Source organism: Lepisosteus platostomus, chromosome 21 (assembly GCF_059453375.1).
Source record: "Lepisosteus platostomus isolate fLepPlt1 chromosome 21, fLepPlt1.hap1, whole genome shotgun sequence".
NCBI lineage: Eukaryota > Metazoa > Chordata > Actinopteri > Semionotiformes > Lepisosteidae > Lepisosteus > Lepisosteus platostomus.
In genome coordinates this window covers 10,683,341-10,706,533 of record NC_142631.1, presented here as the reverse complement: position 1 = coordinate 10,706,533, position 23,193 = coordinate 10,683,341, and the positions used below count along the sequence as shown (strand labels likewise).

The window sequence follows — 23,193 nt, the reverse complement described above, 5'->3', positions numbered from 1 at the left end:
CATTGTTGAAACTGATAATCTAGCTTTTGACCCAGTTTGTAGCCATATTCTTATGTTTTTATAAATAGTATGGTTAAACCCAGTCTTTTGCAAAAAAAAAAAACAGCCTGCTGTCTGCATTGCCTAGGTTTGGCAGCAAGGAAGAGTACATGTCCTTTATGAACCAGTTCCTGGAGCACGAGTGGACCAACATGCAGAGATTCCTGCTGGAGATCTCTAACCCTGAGACCATCTCCAACACGGCTGGCTTTGAGGGCTACATCGACCTGGGGAGAGAGCTCTCCACACTGCACTCCCTGCTGTCAGAGGTCGTCTCGCAGCTTGAGCAGGTAATTCGGAGCCCCAGACAGCAACAGCTGCAGGCAGACAGTTATTCCGTTCATTTCTTGGTGATTGGATTTCGATCAAATACGTGAATGTTAAAACACAAACAGATGCAATCTGGTGACGATTTTAAGTGACCAAAACAAAAACATATTAAGATGTTGCTTCAGCTTGTAGCACATTGGATTGGGATTGCTTATTATTGTGGTGTAATAAAAATAATCTTTAGATACATCTGGCGGATCTGTAATTTAAAATTCTGACTTCAAGATTTCAGATGCATTATAATAGACAGGTTTTGATATTGATATACAGTATACTGTAGTGCCTGATGAGGCAGAAAAATCTAAAGAAATTAGAGCTCATTTAATATAATGAAAATGTCATTTTCTGGTATTCTGTATGTATTTTGAGGAATATACGATAACGCATACAGTACATCATTCTACAAAAGTAATAGAGAAACTGCATTGCATAATAAAGGTGTGCAGCGTTTTGTTTTCTGAAGCTGAAGAATGTAAGTCATTTTGGGTTTGAATGGTGAGTTTCTTCCTGTTCTGGAATAATGAAAGACAAGCTGGAGTTAAAGGCTAATGCACTGTCTTGATTAGATTTTTTTTTACTTTAATGGACTTGAAATCTATTCTCACCATTATGTTATCTAAGCTGATTAAAAAAAACCTTTGAAGTGTGATGGTTTTTCAGAAGAAAAAAGAGATAGTAGTGTACTCTCACACAGTGAAAGTTTAAAAAACAAATGAGAACTTTTGAGAATATATGAGAAATATTGCAGACTCTTTCAATGTGCTCTTTCAAAGCAGATGTGCAGGGTAATGTTTTATTTGTCCAATATTGTTTTATTCTTACAATAAGAGTGCTTATGTAAAGAGATGGAAAAAACAGACCTTCATTGATTAACTTTAGATGGTTTGGTGGTTTAATTTTCTTGAAAGAATGAATCAAAGGTATTGCTTTTTATTTGCATTTCTTTTTAAAATCACATTTGTTTTCCTAGGTAACGAGGAGTATGTACATAAAGCAGTGTTCATTTATTATTCTACTACATCAGGGTCATCAATAACCTTATTTTCCAGAAAGGGGAGAAAGAGAGTAAAACAGGCTTTCCTCTTCTCCTCCTGCAGGGTACTGCTTCGAAGCTGGGACCTCTGCCACGTGTCCTGAGAGATGTGAACACAGCACTTACTAACCCGTCGAGCGTGCAGGTCTCTGTCACCTCTGAGCGGGTGGCCTCTCCTCCCAGCGCTGGCTGTAGCATCTCCACAGGCCTGCAGAAGATGGTCATTGAGAATGATCTATCAGGGTAAGGAGAACTGGATCGAAGCAGGCGTGTTCTTTCCAGTCTGCTGGGGAAAATGTGGACATGCTGACAATTCTGTAAATGAAGTACTGTTTCCTGCTGATGAGTCAGAGGTGACTTTACAGCCTTTTTTTCTGAATATGCTGTTTCTCTTGTTTAGCTGATAAAACATACAATTTATTTTATGCCACAATGTAAAATCTTGTTTTGATATCTCAGTAGCTGATGATAAAGATCACTAAATTATATATTGGCGAACACATTTGGCCATGCTCCTTGGACCACACCTACACCATCTACCTCATTATGATTTCTTATTTATTGCACATCTACAGTCATTGTTTACATGTCTGCATTGTTTACATTCGAACTGTTTACTTGTTTATTTGTACTGTACATTGTCTACTGTTTGTCTTGTATTGTCTTGATGCACTGTCTGCACTTTGTGTTTTTACACTTTTTAACAATCAAGAGACTTTCTGTAAGAATTCCATTGTACCAGTACATGTACCGGTTACATATGGCAATAAAGTTCAAATTCATATATTTTTAATTATGTTTTTTAATTTAGAAATTTAGGATTTTTGTTTTTTGTTCCCTGTCCGCTGTATTCAAAGGGCTTTCTGTGCTACTGCATAACAATATGCAACATTTCATAAAAGTGAGGTGCTGTAAAACTCGTTTCTATCAATTTAAAACACAGTGTACCAAAAGTAACCAAAGTTTAAAGTTGGAGCCAGTTTGCCTTTTACAGATTTCCATTCTTCATGTATTTTATCAATTAATGGTTTCCTGTTTTATTGTAAATCCTTTGAGAAAATGGTTTAGGTCATTGTTTTCTGAGATCAATACATATACTGGAATTAAGTACTATTGTGATGTCTTCTTTGACAATGATGTCCACTACCTGCCAGCACGGCATTGAGATTTATGTTACAAACTTAAAATACCGTCTGCGGCTCCTTTAGTGACCACGCAAAGCCAACCAGACTGAGAAAGGTTTAAGACAACCGTGATTCTGTGCTCAATGACAGAACTCTGTGTTCCTTCACAGACAGTCAAGCCAGTGATTAGTGTTCTTGTGAGGAAAAGGTGTATGTTTTTTGAAACTATTTTTCTTACTCTCGTCATAGTAAGTCATAAGGGAACCCTTTGTTTAGTACTTTTTCTTTACTATCCCAAAACAAAAAGGATCCCTGAAACTGTTAATAAATTGATGTTTGCTCAAATAAAACCCCAGAAGTAAAAAATAAGTTTGATTTTAGTAAATGGTAGTTGAAGAATGCATTTTTTGAAAATGTCTGTGTCCTTTCTCACCACGTGCCCTGGCTTTCCTTTGAATTTTGTTTTTTAGCCTGGTTGATTTCACACGGCTTCCATCACCCACCCCCGAGAACAAGGATCTCTTTTTCGTCACCAGAAACTCGGGCGTGCAGCCCTCCCCAGCTCGGAGCTCCAGCTACTCCGAAGCAAACGAGCCCGAACTGCAAATGCCCAACGGCAGCAAGAGCCTGTCCATGGTGGACCTGCAAGACAATCGCAGCTTGGAGAGTGGGCCCAACGCCGCGGGCGTTGGAGACTCCCTGAATGACAGTCAGTCGTCTATCGGACAGCTGACAGGCGGGGTGTGGTCTGCACGGACGCCGCAAGGAAACGCCAACATCGGGCCGACGATGAGGAGGGCTGGCCAGACCCCCACGACACCCAATTCCGAAAACCTGCCGGGCCGACCGCAGCTGCTGGCCCCGTTATCGTTCCAGAACCCCGTGTACCAGATGGCGGCGGGCCTGCCCGTTTCCCCCCGCGGGGTTGGCGACTCGGGCTCCGAGTGTCACAGCTCCATCAGTTCCCAGAGCAACAACGAGGACGGCGTGGCCAACAAGGTGGGCTTCTTGAACCAGGCCAACAGCGAGGACTTTGCGCGGCGCTCGGGGGAGTTCACAAGGAGGCAGCTCTCCTTGACGGAGAGTCAGCACCAACCCACCGTTCCCCGGCAGAACAGCGCTGGCCCCCAGCGCAGGATAGACCAACCGCCCCCTCCAGTCACCAGGGGGCGCACCCCTCCCAACCTCTTAAACACGGCACCCTACCCCAGGCCCTCCAGCGGCAGTATGATGTCATCCTCTCCTGACTGGCCCGGCAGTGGTGCGAGATTAAGGCAGCAGTCATCTTCCTCCAAAGGAGACAGTCCAGAGACAAAGCAGCGCGCCATGCACAAGCAGGTGAGCTTGACCGGTCTGACCAGAATAATAAAAATTGAAATTGTGTTTCTTTTAAATCCCTTAAAAGTTTTTTAAAAAAATTTCTAAGTCAATGTTTATTAATACAGGTTAATACCTGGATACTCTACCTATCTTCTAAGAAAGTCAGTAGGGAAAACGTCCTTGGAACGGATTCATTTAGTGTTGAGAGACGTGGACAAGCCTATTTTTACTATGGAACATATAATCACAGTTGTCTTTTACATTCAAACACTAAAAGCTTTACAACAAATAGGAAAAGTCCAGTCTCAGAGCTGCACACCAACAGGACACCACAGGATATTAGGTAGAGGATGAAGCATGTTCTTCTGCTCAGATTGGGAGGCTGGGAATGAAGTGCACAAACACAATTAATTTTCTGCATCATTGTTCCTTCCAGAGTAGTGATTAAATGCCCAAACTCATTGTTTACACTATTTTGCTGAACTCTTCTTGAATGAATCTTCATTAAATGCCCGTCAAGTATAACCCATCTCAGCAGATAGCAGTTCTGCCTCCTGGAAAAGAGCAGAACAGCTCTCTTTTGATCTGTATGGCAGAAGAAACTCAATATTCCAAGAATATTCCTCCTCATTCACATTTCCTTCTTTCATTTTGTTTTTACTTGTTGATACCAACATTTGAGAATTTAAGAGCTGCATGTGCACACTGAATTGATTGTGCTATTCTTACACTTACCACTTTAAGGTTATGAGTAAGTTATGCATATTATGTAAAATGCAGAATTCAGATCTCAAACGTTGAATAGCAGTTCATGCAATTCATTGCTAGTGCCAGAGTCCTGCCCTGCCTTTGCAGAAGTTCTCATAAACAGTGTCAATATTATAAATCCCCCTACACAGAGTCCTGCCACCCAAGGTATAGAGATATGTTATGTAATAAGAACTGAGTCAGATCCTTGAAATAGCTATACTAGAAGGAACTGAGCCCACATTATTTCATTCTGTGACATGTTGCAGATGTGAATGATTTGGTCACTAACTGTGTAGTATGCCAGGCATTTGTGGGTCATCCAACTGAGTCAGTCAATCAGTTATTGATGAGAGAGGGGTAGGGTCATAATGAGTGCTCCAATCTTTAAAGCTTTCCATGTTTTATTGATAGAGTCCTACACCATTAATAGCAGAGATCTGTCAGCAGCCCTGCTTGAGTCTTTGTAATTATATGGATCAGTCATTACTATCAATCTGTGTTTTCTGGTGAAGGTCACTAGAAGAGCTCCTTTACAATCAGAGTGATTTGTCTTTCATACAGGATTGATTAATAGAACCCCAGCCCCAGTGTGTGGTAGCACTTGGTGCACACACACACACATAGCACAGACTCAGTCATCCTAAAAACACAAAATTAGTAGAGCCACGTGCATTTTCAGAAGTAACTGTAAAATCAGAAGCAAGTTTTAAATGTTGTATTAAAGATTGTATTATTATTATTATTATTGTTTTTATCATTATTATTAGGCTTTAGTCTTTAATTAAGAGTCTCTGGATTCGTGTCTCCTTTATCTTGTCTACAGTTCCATCAGACTGACTGTACAGTATCTATTTTGAAATTTGAAATGTCATTTTTCAGTTCTTATGCTTGTCAATCAGGTATATTGCATTTTATTTTATATATAATACTGGTATAATGGTGTTCTTCTCAAACTAAAAAAATGATGCAATAACTTCTTAATTTTTTGCCTGCAAAACCACAATAGACCTCAGTTCCCCCTTTGAACTTTTCGGCCCGGAATGATGTTTAACTTAGGGGGTAATAATAAGTCCCTCATTCCATCAGAGCGTATTTTTCTCTTCGGTTTACAGCACGTATAAAAAAGGCACAGCATTTATCAAACTGAAAGTAGTACCAGAAATAATGATATTAAACCTCTAAATTAAGATTATAAATCACAACGAATTACACTTGAGAACATCTGTACACAGTAATGTGGCCTGGCACAGCTTTATTTAGGAAGCCCGACTTTATTAGTTGCATTAAATTTGACACAGTCACAATTTCTAATTGTTGAAAAATGTTTTCATCCCCATTGTGCTACCATTCACATGTTCACAAATTGTATTCCGGGTCCCCAGCTGATTTTAGAAACCCATGCTTGTCGTGGTTCGGCAAATCATTCTCCTAACTGTATTGTTTTGCTGAAAAGCAGGATGATAATTTGATTAACAGATGAAGGAAACTCTCATGAAAAGCACATTTGATTTGGAAAGCAGCATGCAAATGATTCCGTTTATTGTAGATGTCTTTTTTAATACAAAAAGATCACCCCCTTTTTCCTCAGAAGCAGCATACGGAGTCTCACTAAAATGCTATTTCTATTCTGTTAATTTACAAACAATTATAAGCTCTTACAAAGCAAACAAAGAACTTTCCTTTTTGACTCTCTTACCACATTAAAATTTTATCTGATCCCGAAACCGAGCTATTTTTTTTTTCTCGGTAAGCTATGGTAAAACACACTTGACTATCACTATCACTGAAGTCATAGCATTCCGTGTTCCCGTTTCCACACCCTCACGGCTCTAACGCAGACAGCATTACCATTGCAGCTTTGATTTTGTTTTATTTTTTGGGGTTTTTGCTTTGCTGATTTTTTTTTTCCCCCGACCTCATGTGTTTGTTGTGTTGATCTCACTAGGCCCCCTCCCCTGTGAACCCCAATGCGTTGGACCGCACTGCAGCCTGGCTTTTGAATATGAATGTGCAGTATATAGAACACGAAGGAATTGACCCAGATTCCAAACACAGGGAGGAGCTCAGAAACAAAGAGGAACTCACTCAGACTGAAAAGGTAATGGCACAGAACCCCCAAACATGCACCTGCCTCAGGGAGCACAAGTCAAGCACTGAGCAGAATATTATACTGTCTGACCAAAAATAATCGGGCGCATTAAGCAAGGGAATTGTATGATACTTTATATAGACGGATTAATAATAAACCGGGTGTTTTAATAAACAAAACATGTTATACAGTCAACTCTTTAGTCATTTACCTGCAATGAAGTGGTTACAAGTGTATTATTAACGGTGTGATGAATCAGTGGAATAGCTTTTCTTGTGGTTTAAAATATGTTTCATTTGGTTTATACGGGACGGGAATGAAATTATCCCTCTAGGTGATAGTAAGTTATAAGTGTATTCTGTTAATTTGGTAGTCGTTCTCTTATTCAATCATGCTTGAACTTGCATCAGAACTGTTCCAAATTATCCTTGAAACTAGATATTGAACACATTCAGGCCTTAAACCTATCAGCGGTGATTTGCCATTTTAAGGCTCCACTATTTTTTATCAAAAAATAAAATAGCTTTATATCACAGTGACCCTGTGAAATGGTTTCAAAGGCTGCCTGCTTAAATTCAGTATGCATGTTTAATAGCATATGGATCTTTTTTTTAGTGTGAATTGCAGGGAGAAAAGCTTGATACTTGTTAAAGTGATACAAAATACAGCTTTTGCAATTTAAACCAACTAAACCAAATCTAATAACATCTGTGGGGTGACAGACTGTTACATTGGTCACCATCATCTATCCATGTACAATGTATACAAATATACTGTATATGTTACAAATATGCTATGAAGGGATCCTCCTGTGAGACTGGAATGGTACTGTATACAGTATCTACTGATAGTACTGATCTGCAATAGGTAAGTGTGGAATACAGGTGACAATACAGTCGTGCACTAAACTATTTCTTATTGTTATTCTATTGTTCTATGTATTTGGAAAATCCTATTTAAGTTGTATATCATATTTATTTAAGCATCACACCTGGACAAAACAAAATGCCCCATCTACATCTTGCTTGGAAAATGAAGAAGGTTGACACTTTGTGATTCAGAAATGTAACATTTGCTTATGCACTGATTTGATGTGGCAGCCTGCTAGTCCTTTCCTTAGCATACCAGGTGTGTTCATTAGGCTGATAATTCCCTTATTTTTTCCTGTTTATTTTAGGGTATTCCTCAGAGACACGGGCCTCTCTTGGTGTCTAATTTCCTGTGTCGGTTTTGCAAAATTCAATTAGTTCTGCTGGCACACATGTTTGTGGTGTAATCTGTTGTTGGGTTTTTTTTTCCCCAATGTTTGTGAATTTACAATGCCCGCTGTATTGAAGAGGCAGACCTCTGCCAGTGTAGGTGACCCGATTGTGTCAAAGTGGGGGGAACCCCTCCACCACATCCCTGGCTCATCCAGACACACGCGATGCATCATGCGTTCGGCATGTCTTCGCCGACCCCCTTCATGTTTTCAGTGAAAACGTCACTGGGAATTACACAGGCTCCAGCTGAGCGTTTCTTCTGTACTGTAGTCCTCCTGCAGTTGTGTCTCCACCCCTTATGGTTTTTGTCGCTGAATCCTCAAAACCAAAACAAAATTGTCAAAACCCTTCTCAAGCAAATGTAGGATTTCAAACCAAACACTTAAGTACGGTCAAGGAGAAATGAAGGGCGAGCACAAAAAAAAACGCATCTGGACTTCTTTGCCTCCACCTATCAGCAGTGCAAGGAACCGGGCAACGACACACTTCAAAAATCAGTTCCAGTTTGTCGCTCAGCAACACGTGCGCGCTGATTATTAAAGTAAAAAAGACAGCAGATTAAAAGTACATGGTCAGCAAGCCAATTGTTCAGCTCGACTTGTCGCAAAACTGTGTTACATCATGGGAAATCTGCAACACTGCAAAAGCCAGGCCTTTTGCTTTCCAGCCATAGCAATTGTTCCGTCAATCCATTCCCACTCTCTGATGTGGTGATGACAGCCTACGGTGGATTGAACAGATGTCCTGCGCAATATCCCTGCGATACCATGCGAGACAATTGCTTTAAATAAAACCAGATGTGGTATTTATGTTAAAGCAGAACCGTTCTAAAGACGCTTCTCTCCCGTTACGGTCGGCATCGAGTTGATTGCATTTTGCAGTCAACTGAATGCAGCACACGGTTCTGCAGCGGTTCTGTTGGCAGCGTATGGATTACTGAGCATCAGATGTGAAATAAATATCGAACGGAGAGGCTTTCTAAACTCAGTGCTATAAACATGATGCTGAATTATCCCATTGACTTGTTTTACAGGGAGAATGTAAATGTTCTTTCTAATTACCCATTACAGTGCATTTTGCCTTCAGCATTTCCTCTAGGTAGGAACTGAGCACACCCACATTATCCTGTGCCACACACATGCCTGACATACACTATATAATGTATAGAACTCTGTTTCAAAGATTTGAATTTATAAATACATGTGGTGGCAAACACTGCTTTGAAACAAATTGTATCTCCTATCTGAAAAGTCTCCTTTGAGGCTGAAATTGTAAGAATATGTTCAAGGCATTGTAATTGCCTTTGTTGATATAATACAATCCCTAACGTTTGAAATAGATTTTGTCATCTGGAAACATCTTAATCTGCATTACTGGGTAATCATCTGCCACCAAATTGTAATAAAGAGTGTTTTATGTCTTCGTTATACAGATTCCATTTTATTTTTAATTATTGTAAGTGTTTTGTAACAGTATCTGATGCGAAGTAATGTTCTGTTGTCCTGTGGGTGCAAAGGAGAACCTTGTAATCAGCAGGAAATCTCTCACTTAAGTGAAGAGAAAGACGTCTGGGTGTATCTGAAAGATTGGAAATATTTTACATTATAGCACATTCATTTTTGATTCACAGAGTATTCACTGTATACTGTAGGTCTGTATCTGTTCACATGTCCATAACTAGAATTCTAAATTTAATTTGTGTAGGAGGGAGGTCTAAAAGTTCAGATATCACCTTTTATTTAATGTTACCGAATCAAATCTATTGTATTGTGGCCTGTTTAATTACCTGGTTCGGCAGGGAATTAAAATTAGTGCCTAGAAATTAGTGCTCTATCGAGAATAGTTTTTTTAATCATATTTTCTTAGCTTCAGTAAATCAAAATCCCTTATAGCTACAGTTCTTATTGTGACAGCAATAAGCCCATATTTGATTCTATTACTTATTCTATTATTTCTATAAAATATGGTACTCGTGCTTCCTGTTTTTATATATCCATAAGTACAGTACTTTATCTTCCTGCCAAATAATCAGAAGACCCTTAATTTTAGTGTGGTTTGATAGAGCTGTTTGTCTAGCACTGAAAAGCAGCATTTTCTCCACAACATTTTAACACTGGTACATTTTTTTATCTTAATATTAACAGTTATTAATTTTGTTTTCCACAAGCCAGAACAATTTGAGAAACTATGGAAAATGCAGCTGACCTCTATAACTGGAACGTATTAAAAAAATACAGCAATGTAAATCTTGCTCCTTTCATACTGTGCCAGTGATTCTAACCCCTGGAATAAATATTAACATTCAAATGTTGGTTTGCTAAGGTCTAAAAGCTAAAGTCTTTCAGTTCAGAAAACAAATCTTCAGCACTGCAGAGATACTCTCTGAATTTATTTTTGCAGAGACTAAGTCCCAAAAACAAAACCAGCATCGCTGAGGCACAGAAGATTGCACTCAGCTGCAGATGCAATTATTTCAAAGGTTCAAAGTCGCTTTCACTTTGAGAAATTTCCTCCGGAGCACAACATAACTTTTATTGACGCTATAAATTGCTGTCTTTTATGCTGTAACTTTTATGTATAATGGTCTCTGGACCAACATTTTCTTTAAGCTTTTAAGATAAATTTAATTTGGCCTGTTGATGTATTACTGACTGTGCTCTTGTCCAGCTGGTCACTGTGCTGAGTGAGGCACAATAGCATCATTTTAGCAGTAATATTTCTTTTCCTTGCTCTTATTGTGTTGTCTGGTTGCTAAGACACTTCAGAGAATTAGGAAGACCAGACTGGCTTCAAGGCCTCCAGTATGTCAGAATATTTCATCCTTTCCCTTTGGTCTTCAGCCCTGGAGTGAGCCAATTTCAGGAATTATTTTTCCACCCCCCCGGACTTCCTTTCTGTGTTCTGCACCGATATTGTAAATACCAGATGACTTCCAGTGCTCCCAGCTAAGTTCCCTTCTCATTTTGTCTGATGTAGTTGATTGAAAAATACCGTCACGCTGCTTTGCCTACAGTATAAATGTTCTCCTACATTACAGGATGCTTTTTCCCCAATTATTTTTCTCTCAAAACTAAAACAGGCAGGTGTGGTTCATTTGCTGTGATTTACTCTGCTTTTCTTCTCCACTAATTAATTTCTTTAGGAAGAAATTAATTCCCTGGACAAACAAAAGTGAAAGTATGGAAATACTGTATTAGGTCTGAGCACAAACTGGAGAGTATCTTACCAATGGGAAGAAAATATTTTGTTGTGTTTCTTTTAATTGTCCCATTAAGATGTGTTTCATTATGGTACATTTGCTTACTAGTTGTACCACATTTAACATTCCAAAACAACAAAAAAAAACTATTTTAAATAGTATTTTTACCAGGACGTTAGGTGACTGCCAGGGTTTAAATAAAATTTCACCTGCACTACTGAATTTACTGTATTCAAGGCATTTATTGAAACATAAGGGGACATTATGAAGGACATTTTGTTTCAAATCATCTGAAAAATGTTTTCAACTACACATTTTATTCAACAGGTATACTCTGTTACACTCTAATGCCTTCACTTTTTTCTTCAGGGATTTACTTTCATACTGAATTTCTCTGAGCCAGCAAAAAAAGTACTTAAAATCCATGATGTGGGCTACAGCAGCTTTGCTCAGCTTAACAGCATGGTGAGACTTGGATTTGGAAGTGTGGAGCTCTACAAATCACTCTTTTACATGCTTCCCTTCATGAAAAGGCTACAGGTTCAATGCTGTCATTGTCAAGAGCCGATTTCTTGTATCCAGATATGGAGGTTAATGGTAGGTTGGTGAAAGCTTTTGCAGAATGAAGCACTTGATGAACCTGGACACTGTGAGTGGAAGTTGTTAAATGCATAGAGTCGACATGCATGAAACCGCCTTAGGACAAAGACGGAAGAGAATAAAATAAAACAGTGTGTACATAAAAAAAAGTGCACTCCGTGTTTTTTTGGGGACACTTACAATGGTTCCATTAATTATAATTTCTTCTTCGCTGGTTGCTGTTCTTGTTTCCTGCAGTACCAGCAGGAGATTGCCATCCTGCAGGACAAGCTGCGGCTCTCGGCCAAGAAGCTGGAGGACTACGAGTCCCGCCTGAAGGGGCAGGAGGACCAGGCGCAGAAGATGCTGCTGGAGTACCAGGCTCGCCTGGAGGAAAGCGAGGAGCGGTTGCGGCGACAGCAGGAGGACAAGGAGCTGCAGATGAAGGGCATCATCAGCAGGTACGGAGGGAAGGCTGTCTAAATGGGCAGACAACCCAGCGCCGGATTTCCCCCGAAATTTCCTACGACATTTTTACGGCCTACAAAGAAGGGCTGAAGCAACATGCTCGCAATACACTCTAGGTGCTCCAAATCGATAATCGTCCGCTGTCTGGCGGCTGTTCGAGAAACTAGAAGTATCGAAGAGATGGTCGCTCAACTCGCTCCATCAATATAATTGTTTTTTAATTGCCGTTCCCCCCCCCCCCTTTTGCACATTTCCGAGTGAAAGTGCCCTCGGGCCTACGAACCAAAAATCCAGCCCTGAAACAACGAAGGAAGTGGGCGCCGTGGGAACCAATAGACTGGAACAGAACAGTAGTGGCCAGAAGATGAGATCTAGAGGCAAAGTACAGGAACAGGCCAAATTCAGAATCTAGGAAAATAATCCAAGGGACAACAAGACAAAAAGCAGGGAAAACAGAAACACAGAGGAACCAGGAGAAAATAATGTAAACTAGGAGAACAAGAATCGGACAATGGGCTGAGGCAGAACAACAGGAAGGAACAAGGCAGGATACAGGGTATAAGAATCAGGAATCAGGGAAGGGGGGCATGGAGTCAGAGGTACACTGACCAGTTCTTGATTGGTTACAGCCGTCTGCGTGGTCTGCACCTCTGCTGTGCAGTGAGGCCAGCGGCCAGTGCTTGAGGCGCCCTCTAACTGCCAGAATGTGGAATCTTAGTACGGTGGACATGTAGGCGCCTCTCCAATGGGAGGGCAATGGATGTTTGCCTATTATGCCTTCTGACATGTAGGGGCAGCAACTTCCTGTTGCCGTTACCGTAACATTCGTTTTTTTACGGAACAGAGTTGTTAGCCTTGTGCCCAACATCCAACATGGAGGACCTGGCGCCCCATGTGGGACCCGGACCCACTACCCTGAGATTATGAGTCTCATGCTCTACCAACAGAACTAGTTGGGGCCCTTATGGAAGGGCAAGAGCACCCAAAAAGCCTGAAGGCGACAACATTTTCAGGAGAGGAGAAGATGAAACCTTTAGGCCAGATTGAGATGCCCCAGTGATTTTCCTTGCGACCAGTGCAGCTGCAGTCCTGCTGGTGGAAGCTGAGATAGTTTTCCAGCTCATGCCTCTTTCCCATACATGGCTTGCAATTTTAGTTGGCCTGGCATCACAGTTTTGGAGTCCTTGATCCCAAATTTCTTAAAGAAATATAATTTAATCTCTCTTACTCAGCATCCCATTTTCTTCTCTTGTCAGACGTTTCCGTCTGGCACGTGATATGATTTGATGAGCCTGTGAATTTCTGTATTTTTATCAAAAGGTTAGTGTGCCGATCTGTATCAGTGTGCAGTCTGCAAAGGAAAATGCAGAGATTTTCAGCAAGGAATTAATAGAAATGCAGCAACTTAAAATGTTTTTGGCTGTGGAGGCGTCTTCTGGTGTGCACGGGAAAGAGGGAGAGAGCAGGAAATAAGAGAAAGAGGTGGGAGGTAGCAAAGGAAAGAATAGGTGAGAGTGAGTAGGAGGTGGCAACATTTTTGTCATTTCCTAAAATGTTGCCAAGAAGCATTACATTTTAAAGGTCGTACAATATGGTGGAAAGTATTCCATTATTCTAACATCACTCAGTACCGAGCAGGGCATGGTCAGAATAATTATCCAGAATGTGAGTAGTAAGGGTACCGGAATATTATGTGAAATTGCAGTGGCTAGAAAGGACACTAATGGTGGAGCTGTATATCTGTGCTGTTTTGCACGGTATGTATTAAAGCCAGATGCAAAGAGTGTGTGTCATGCATCATGAATTTAGGAATTAAAACAATGTAGACTCAAACAAAATACAGGCTCATGTATAGTATTTACAAAGTTGAGTATCTCTTGAAAAATCCATTGTAAAGTCAAGAACTGCCATATTATTTTTAAGCAATGATAAAATCGAAGTTCTGAACTAAAATTTGCTAGGGATAAGGACAAGCCAATCTCACCCAGCTGATTAAATCACCGTCATTACCTGCCTTTGCTATATATACATTATATCTCTTGCTCATGCCTCTTCCCGCATTTTTGTTGCATTCATTCTACATGACGATCATACTCCAAACTATCAAGAGGGAAAGAAAGAGAAATGTTCTGCAGCTCGCATTTGTTTTATGTGTGCGTTATGTTCCATACTACTAAAAAACAGAAAGAACTGTATTCTATCCATCTCTTTTTTTGCCATGTGCGTAATTGAACACCATGCTCCTTAAGATTGAATAACACAAATGTGTTAAAACAACCAAAAAGATATAAGGAAAAGAAAAAATCTACTCCTACTTGTTAAACTGAACAAAAAAAAAAACAACTGCCATGCAGCTAGCTGCCGTTTATCAAAAGGACCCCTGGGGTGCCCCTACCGCCCCCCCCAGAGCCTTCCATTCTACCTCATTCCCCTGTGTGTTTCTCTTAACAATCCCTTTTCACAGTCTGGCTCTGTTTTTCCTGTTGTCTACTATCACTGCTGTTCCTGCTCCCTCTTGTTTTCCTCATCCTCCCGTTTATGAATTGAAGCTCTTTCACCTGCGCACTCTTCTGCTTCTGTCCCTGGCTATCCACTGGAACTCAATCACAAGTGTTTGGCACCGTCTTTGGTGCCTCTGAGCCCGGATTCCTCCCTCTCTGGCGTCTTACTTCTGCCTTAGTCAGATGGCATCCTACAGTGTCAGCCTTTCCTATTGCTCCCAGGTGTCCAACACAGCCCTTATAATACTTAGTAAAAATTCACAAAGTGATGGTTCTTGTATGCCGTTATTCCTAGTGAAATGGAAGTTTGGGACATAGTCAGACAATTCACCCACCTGCTTTAAATGACAATCATTAGCGACTTTTGCTATATATATATATCTTGCACACACCTCTTCTCGATTTTTTTTTCCATTCACTCTATCTAATACACCATCTCCACCTCCGCAGCTACCCCTCAGTTAACGTCTCTCTCTGAATGCGGTTCTGAACCTACCCTGGCCCAGGCCAGCTACGTACCCCTTAACCAAGCACATTAAGCCAAAACCAATTCGACTTAAATGTTCAATAAACATTCGCAAAGCATGTGATTCATGGATGTCCTTATTCTTCGTGAAATGACCTTTTTCCTGATAGCAGGCAGTTTTCCACAGAGCGAGAACAATGTTATCAGATGTTTCTATTGTGCTGTTCCCACATTGCTATAATGTCTTTCAAGGTCTGTTTTGGTCATCTTGACATCTGCCGCCCTCCCCTGAATGTACCTTCTAAAGGCATCTTTAAAGTCCTGTACAGTGGATTAAGTACAAAATAAAGCCGTGCTTGGCATTTCAAACACAGCAAATCAGGCCATCACACAGCACAGGACAGGCTGACCACAGAGGCACTCCTCTTGTTTCCTTTCACAGCTGAGAGGAAAGTAAGGCGACTGCAGATCTAGAGTGATCTGCACAAATTCCAACCCAGTAGGAATCAGGGCTACTAAACTCACACCAGAGGAGGAAAAACCTCATTAACCTGAATATGGGAGATGAAAACTGAGATAGCATTGTGTGAGCACTGACAAAATATTAAGTGGAACAGTTTAACATAATACAGCAGGACCACAAGATTTCAAGTTTGTCTCTGAAAAATAAAACCTGAAATGAAATTCATTTTGAAATAACATACATCTTTGACCAAGGATAGATTGTTATACTTTATTATATTTAAATCAGTATTTATGTGTCAGTTAGAACACTACTTTTTGTTTGCTTCTTCCACAAAACATTAAAAAAAGGAATTTTGAATGTTAAAAAAACATTTAATATTTGTAAACCTTCTTTTCAGGCTTATGTCTGTGGAGGAGGAGTTGAAGAAAGACCACTCTGAAATGCAGGCCGTAGTGGATTCGAAACAGAAGATCATTGATGCCCAGGTAAGTGTTGTGTGTCTCATGAGATTTCAGAGGTGTATATAATTTTATTGAGTAGAGAACGAGTCTTTAATGAGTAAAATTCCCCTTCCCACAGTTGAACTACTTAGAACCCAGTGAAATAGTACCCTCTGGTGGGAGACATAGTAAATATCTGTAAGGGTTAAAAATATCTTTTAACTTTAAGGGGCATTTGTAATTATTTTTACTGAAATGGAATATTTCTGAAGATTATCAGTTTTCCTGATCTTTACCTACCCTTCCTTCACCTATTTGAGTATTCAGGTGGCTTCTACATCAGTCTCCTGAGTTCTGAGAATAAAATGTACTACCGAAACATGTCCTGAATGTGTTAACAAAAATTTTTTTGAAAGACTGACAGAAAGTGTTTTAAAATATTGAGTGATGTGTAAACCTTGAGGGATAATATCAGGCTTTAGACTTTGAACCTTTTACAATGGGGACTCTAATGCTAAGCTTTACCATCTTACATTTAAAATTATTTGGTGATTACACATGCTTAGAATACATACAAAGTTTTTAATTTCAGTGGAGAGCAAAAAATTGTTTACTGCTTTTCTCATGCGCAACTAATTCAGGTTTAGGTAAATTTAGCTTTAAGGTAATATTATGCAAGATTAAATTGCACATGTGAACATCCAGTATTCAAGATTTCACTGAGTGCAGATGCAATTAATTAGTCTTTGTGTGTCGTTAAAAGTTAATGCAGACTAATTGCAGAATAACCTGTTTGTTGACGCAGTTAAAGGCTATTGCTGCACAAAGCTGTGAAAGTTTGCCATGCTAACATTTCTTGACAAACAGACTTACAGAGTAATACTTCTTGAGTTGAGTCATAAACTAGAGGCAGTGTTGCATATCCCAGATTAACTACAGAATGGAAAAAGAGGAAAACAAAGCCTTGATTAAAATACTCATCATGCCTACTGATCTGCTGTAGGACAGGTGTCTTCATTCTATGAACATGTGGATATGCAGATGTGGGGATAGGTTTTTACTGCTGCAATGACTTGGCTTTCTCACAGATTTGATTTCTCGAACTCTTATGTTAGACAATCTTCCAATTCGAATATTAATACGAGCATAATGACCCCATCTGTGTTTCTCACTTGACCTGCAGGAAAAGCGTATTGCCTCCCTGGATGCAGCCAACGCAAGGTTAATGAGCGCACTTACGCAGCTGAAGGAACGCTACAGCATGCAGACCCGCAACGGAATCTCGCCCACCAACCCGACCAAGCTGCAGATCACTGAAAACGGGGAGTTTCGGAATAGCAGCAACTGCTAATGAAGGCAGACCGAGCGAGCTGCTAATCTACCAATTGTGCAGGGTGGAAGAGGGTTGGGGGGGGCAGGAGAAGGGCATTCCCCGGACATCGCAGGAAACAATAACAAAAAAAGATCCAATTCCATTCCAAGACCAACCTTGAACAACACAACATTACATGCACAAACACATACATGGAGATATGTATCTGGCGCTGTAAGGAGCAGAGCAAAATGTTGTGGTCGTAATCTGAAAACATTCTGAAGTTCCATTATTTTCAATGGAAGTGCTCATTTTAATACTGCAGCTAAGGACTAACTGTAGTTAGCTGTAGCTCAGTCCTACTGCTTCTAAATGAGGAGCAAAACACTAACACAATACATGGCAAAACCCTGTGGACAAAAAGATGATCCTGCTCAATCCCAATTTCGAGTTTTGTACTTGGACCTGCGTACAATGAAATGCTTACTTGCGTGTTTTTTCTCACATGAAAAATGACAAACAGATGACATAAAAGTTGACAAATGACATCAGCTGTAGATAAACCTATTCCTGTGTATGAGATTTTTCTCCTTAAGGAAGTCCGGCTTGCTGCATTATGTTGATACCTTATAAGGCTTGTGAATAATCATTGCATAACTGATGTTTACCAGTGAAAGTACAGCCTTTACAGTCTTTATTTCTTTCCCCCCTACAAATCAGGAGTAGGGTTGTGCAAGTCTCATTAAAAAATAACAGCCTGTAAAAAGCCATTTCTTTTTTTTGAGCCACAGTTTCTGGTGATGAAGCGTTGTGATCTTGGCAGCTGAGGGGTGAGGAGTGGGAATGAAGACTATAAAAGTTTGCAGGATTTTCAAACTTCAGAATGGCGGGGCGAATGTCTGAAAGGAAAAGCTGCTAGTTGTTTCATTTTAAGGCTGCCAAGCCTATGGCATTTTCAGTTGACTGAAAAATAAAAACGTCACTATCTTAAGGCTAGGCTTGTCACTCTTGTATTTCACGCCATTAACCTGATCAAAATAAGACTTCAGTCCATCTCATTTAGAAAAAGAAAAAAAAGACAGGCTCCTTTTTGCTTTTTGACCAAATGTGATGCTTTCAGAGTTTAAAGACTGACACATTATCCTCATTAAGGACATTTTGCTCAGAGCATGTCATTTCAAAGGCTTTGCATGCATGATAATATCCTTTATGACATTATATCCACTGTGAGATGTGTTTTGGTCATTTTCTACCTGAGTGCAACCATCTGATGTTACGAACACTGATGTACTGTACATCACAAGACTCACAACTGGCAGGGGAAACGAGAAAGGAATGATCAGCTGTCACTGATGTGCCGAAGACAGACAGGGTCGGTTTCAAATTAATGTCTTTCATTTATAAGCTAGTTTGCTCATTTGGTTTTTTTAATCAAACTAAAACTCTGAGCAGCTTTCTGACAAGACATCTGCTCTCACAGGTTAATTTTTCCTGTGTAGCCAAATATTCAGCAACAATGTTCACAAAGTGGGGAAACACAAACGACAGTACAAGCATCCCTGTCTTCCTGTGCAGAGTTATGATTCTTTTCTCATGCAACAGTAATGATTGCTTTAATTATATTGTTCCTTTTGAGAAAAAAAACATCTACTCTATTATAACACATTTTCAAAGCTCCAGGTCACAATTTGCTCCCAAATTACTGAATATATTTAAGAGCTTAAAGATTAGCATTTTGCAAGAAATATCATAGGAGTATTTAATAAAGCATTTGGTTTTAATTTAGATTAAATCATTGCCTTGGATTTTTGGATGCTATCTGAGGAAGCAGAGGACATTTTACATTGAGGCAGAAATGCATAACATTTCTACATTGTATGAAGAAATGGATCTCTACATTTACAAATTAACTGAAATCGGCACATAGACTATTTGCACTTATTTAAAAAACAGATCCTTTCCACAACCTCTCAATTCTGTGGTATTAACACATAGATGTTATTCTTTGGCATAAAACATGTTTTCTACTGAATGTTAAGATGCTAGTCAAAAAAGTAAAATAACTTTTTTGGCATTTTACAGTAATTTGACTTCATCCCCATTATACCAACACCAAACATTTCAGCGTTCTATATTTTGTATATTTTTGTATTTTTTTCTTATCTGTAAAATATTTTTTTTCTGCATGTCTCATACCCAGTGCTACAGTGTGTAGCGCGATGGTTATAGTTTAATTTTATTTGCCAGTGGTAAGGAAGAAGCAACTTCCACTATATAATTTGCTGCATACTTTGTATGTGCTTAAATATAAGAAAATGAGTGTATTTAGAGGCAAGGTACCTCAGTAATGTAAATAAAATGTTCACAATATTTTTACCTAATGTGATAAAAAGAACTTTCTTTTGTAAATGTTCCCTGTGTTTAATTCTACTGTACTGATATCACAGATGTATTGTAAATAGTTCCAACAGTTATTCCTGGTGCTGCTTCTTTAGACAGTTTCAGCTTCATTTTATTGTTGTTCTAGTCTCTTTTCATATACAGGTATGCTTTTTTTAAAAGCAAAACACTGATCTAATAAGGGCAGAAAATGTGAGCACCATTCATCTTTTATGCTTTTCTTCATGCTGTAGTCAAGGCGCCCTCTCATCAGTTGAGTTACCAGGGCCTTATTTTTTTAAAGAGATGGAAGCACAAAATTTCCCTGACATTTTTTCACCTGCTGTTTCAAAAAGCAGAAAGCCACTATGCATTTTCAGCATCTACACTTGATGCCCTGGCAGTCTTGGGCTCTGCTTCTTATTCTCCAGAACAGCAGGACGTTTCTGTGGTGCAGTTACTTTTTTTCCTTAGTGGAAATTCTATTTACCCATCAACTTGAGACCCCAGTAGACGTCCCATTCTGTAAGTGTAATAAAACACTTATTACCACAAGCATAGGCTAAAAGGGCTGCTCAAGATCAGTTTATTTTCCACAACTCACGCAATTCTTAGCAATTTCTCATAAATGCAGAGATCTGTTTTGGGTTCTGATATTAACTAGTGTCACCATTAACACTAGTTAACACTAGTTATATTCTGTTATTCATTAACAGAATATAAATCCCAGTAATCATTTGAAGATTTCGGTGTTTTGCTTTGAAGAAAGCATACTACGTCCTAGTGATAAGTGACTCAGACCACTTCTATAGGCAGAAATCACTGTGTTAAATTCTGTGGTTCTGTCCTCTTGCTGTCTGTACAAACGTTCTGGTCTTACAGATGAAAATATTTGTAACTTACTAGACAAGCTTTCACCCAGCAGACTCAGGAGGGGGTATATCTAACTCTTATTAAGACACAGTGTGATTAGCAAGTAGGTTTAACCCACATCATGACGGACAGTGCTATTGTGGTAAGCTTACTTTCCAATCACCCTGAGTATACAGTCTACTGTAGGTCCTGTTAATGATTTTGGAGACAGAGGGAAGAATGAAATGCGTATATATTAAATAAACACTGAATACTTTAAAATTAATTTATTATTTGTGCAGGTGATCTCATGTATCTTGTTTTCCTTAATAATAATGTCACGTGCAAATTAATAATCAATAGAGTATAACTGGATTGCATGTGCTAATGTTGTACCAAAAAGTGACATTTTACAGTACTGAACAAAAATGCCCCTTTGTTCAAATTTCTAAAAGTGGTCTTCAAGCAAGAGATCTGCTCCTTCTTGTCTTTTTTAATGGAACATTTTTTAAAGTGTTTACTCTCTCTAACCCTTTTTAGAGTTACTGTAAATTAAATCCATTGTAATTTCTATTTTGATTCAGTGATGTAAATTTACAGTGCTCATTACCCAAGGTGAAAGCTCATAGAAAGTTTCCATTCTGGTTAGGTGCCTTTATAGGTGAAAAGGACACCTCTCTAATAAGTAATGAGGAAAGAGACTGAACATACACATCACTGTGTATGGAGATATACTCTCTCTCTGACTTCTGTTGTTGCAAATAACTGGTTTCTAAAAAGCTGTTGTATGTTTTATAATATCTTCTAGAAACACTTTTGTAAGTATGTTAAAAGTAAAGTATTCGCTGGACCTGCTTCAGTTTACAACAAAAAAATGTAATAATGTACAGAGAAAGTTGTTTGTGTTTAAAAAATGTGGCTGTGCAATTTATGTACATTTGCAACTAGAATTATTAAAGTTTTATTTAGCTATTTTAAGTTTCTGCCTTGTGTCTTTTGTTATGGTTAAGTTACTGCTGTACCAGTCTGAATAAGAGAGAAAGGCTACAGATGAAAATATGCAATTAAACCTACAGTACCTTGTTTAGTTGCTAGCACTCTGCCTTAGCTTTCACTTGTGTTTATCTGTTGAGCTGTTGTTTTCACTGCTGATTCTCAAAACATCTGTTGGATGGAGTTTGTCGATACCTTGAGAATTTTGAATACTTAAATCCAGTGAGAATAGACTTACTGTAATACTAATGCTTAATCAACCAATACTTAATCAAGAACAGAAAAATACTATTGACCATAGGACATTCCTTCAATCCTGCAGCAAGTTCAATCTGTTTCTAACTGTACATAGTATTCTAAATGTAGTTTTAATAATGCACTCTTAAATTTTACTTATTTTGATTTTAGGCCTTTGACTATGCATCCTAACGTTTGACTACTCTTATTTGATACTTCAAAATGTAACATTAAGTATGGAGGATGTAAAATTGATATCGGCATAACCATTAGTACTGTCTTTTCAACAGGTAGCTTAAATTCTTGTTTTCCATCATATATTGCTATGGTAAAATTAAACTTTGCAACCAATGTTTCATGCATTTCCAACATCTTAATGTCTGAATTGAATTGTGCAGCCCTCCGTGTGTGGTGAGAATGTGTGACACGTCCTACAATAAACCTTCATTTGTGGATCTGAAAATCAGTCACTGAATCGCAGTTCATTAATTCAGGTATTATTTTTGTTCGGAAAGATAGTGGCCCATTAAATTTCAAATTGTCAAAAGGGAATGTGCTGTACTATACTAAATATGACATTTAATAAACGTACAGTAAATATACCTGCAGCAAAATAGTTTCAGTGCTAAATATACTATGTAAGAGATTACTACATCATATAGCACAGTTAACGTATAGTGCAGCAATGATAATATGCTGGTATCAGAAATAAAGTATGCCATATACATGTACAAATAGTGAGCAAAATATACTGTATAACATGACCTCAAATGTACTGTATCCCAATTTTGTTGGGGTGAACACAGAACGTCTCCAAACAGAGATGATTAATGACAGACTAAAACTCCAGTTAATCAGGAACACACTTGAACAGTAAGCGTTGAAGCACATTAATCATAAGTAAAAGATATTAAAGTTCAATGGAAAAACATACTATACATCCTTTCAGTTTCTAGCAATGTTACTTGAGCCAGAATAATCACTAGAGTACTAAAATGGTGTAACTTGGAGTGCCTATTATCTCTTATCACTTGCTAGAATGAAGGCGTGTCTGAGAAACTTTGAATCAAAGTGTCTTGGCGATCATGGAAAACCTTTTCAAGATAAAAGATGAGAAGCTAATGCCTTAAATGTATGCTCACTCACGAAAGTACCAAGGATGAAAACAACAAGTCCCTGACTGAAGATGAATTTCTAAATATTGTAGATTTAGCATAGAATCAGAAGCACTTCACAATGATCTAATTTCATTCTACCAATTGTACTAAAGGAAGTAAGGGAGATAGCACTCACAAACTAAAGTAGAACACAACAGCATTCTACAAAACACTAAACATGCAGACTTAAAAGAATG

At 38.9% G+C, this 23,193-nt stretch overlaps 1 protein-coding gene and 1 long non-coding RNA gene across 8 annotated transcripts in view; one reads left to right on the top strand and one right to left on the bottom strand.

Moving 5' to 3' along the window:
• The window catches only part of LOC148644032 (disabled homolog 2-interacting protein-like), a 365,146-nt gene extending 343,559 nt beyond the window's left edge, over positions 1–21,587 (top strand). For 6 of the 7 annotated variants that reach the window (XM_088615283.1, XM_088615287.1, XM_088615288.1 and 3 more), the window contains 7 exons: positions 128–329; positions 1,467–1,645; positions 2,997–3,864; positions 6,542–6,694; positions 11,984–12,186; positions 16,024–16,111; positions 17,250–21,587. In XM_088615283.1, the coding sequence (XP_088471409.1) occupies positions 128–329; positions 1,467–1,645; positions 2,997–3,864; positions 6,542–6,694; positions 11,984–12,186; positions 16,024–16,111; positions 17,250–17,417 (1,861 nt within the window). In that variant the 3' untranslated portion in view covers positions 17,418–21,587. The remainder of the gene's footprint in view (positions 1–127; positions 330–1,466; positions 1,646–2,996; positions 3,865–6,541; positions 6,695–11,983; positions 12,187–16,023; positions 16,112–17,249) is intronic. The other variant, XM_088615285.1, reaches the window with a different exon arrangement.
• The window catches only part of LOC148644031 (uncharacterized), a 29,717-nt gene continuing 8,006 nt past the window's right edge, over positions 1,483–23,193 (bottom strand). The window contains exon 3 of the long non-coding RNA XR_015928945.1: positions 1,483–1,610. This is a non-coding gene — a long non-coding RNA (uncharacterized LOC148644031). The remainder of the gene's footprint in view (positions 1,611–23,193) is intronic.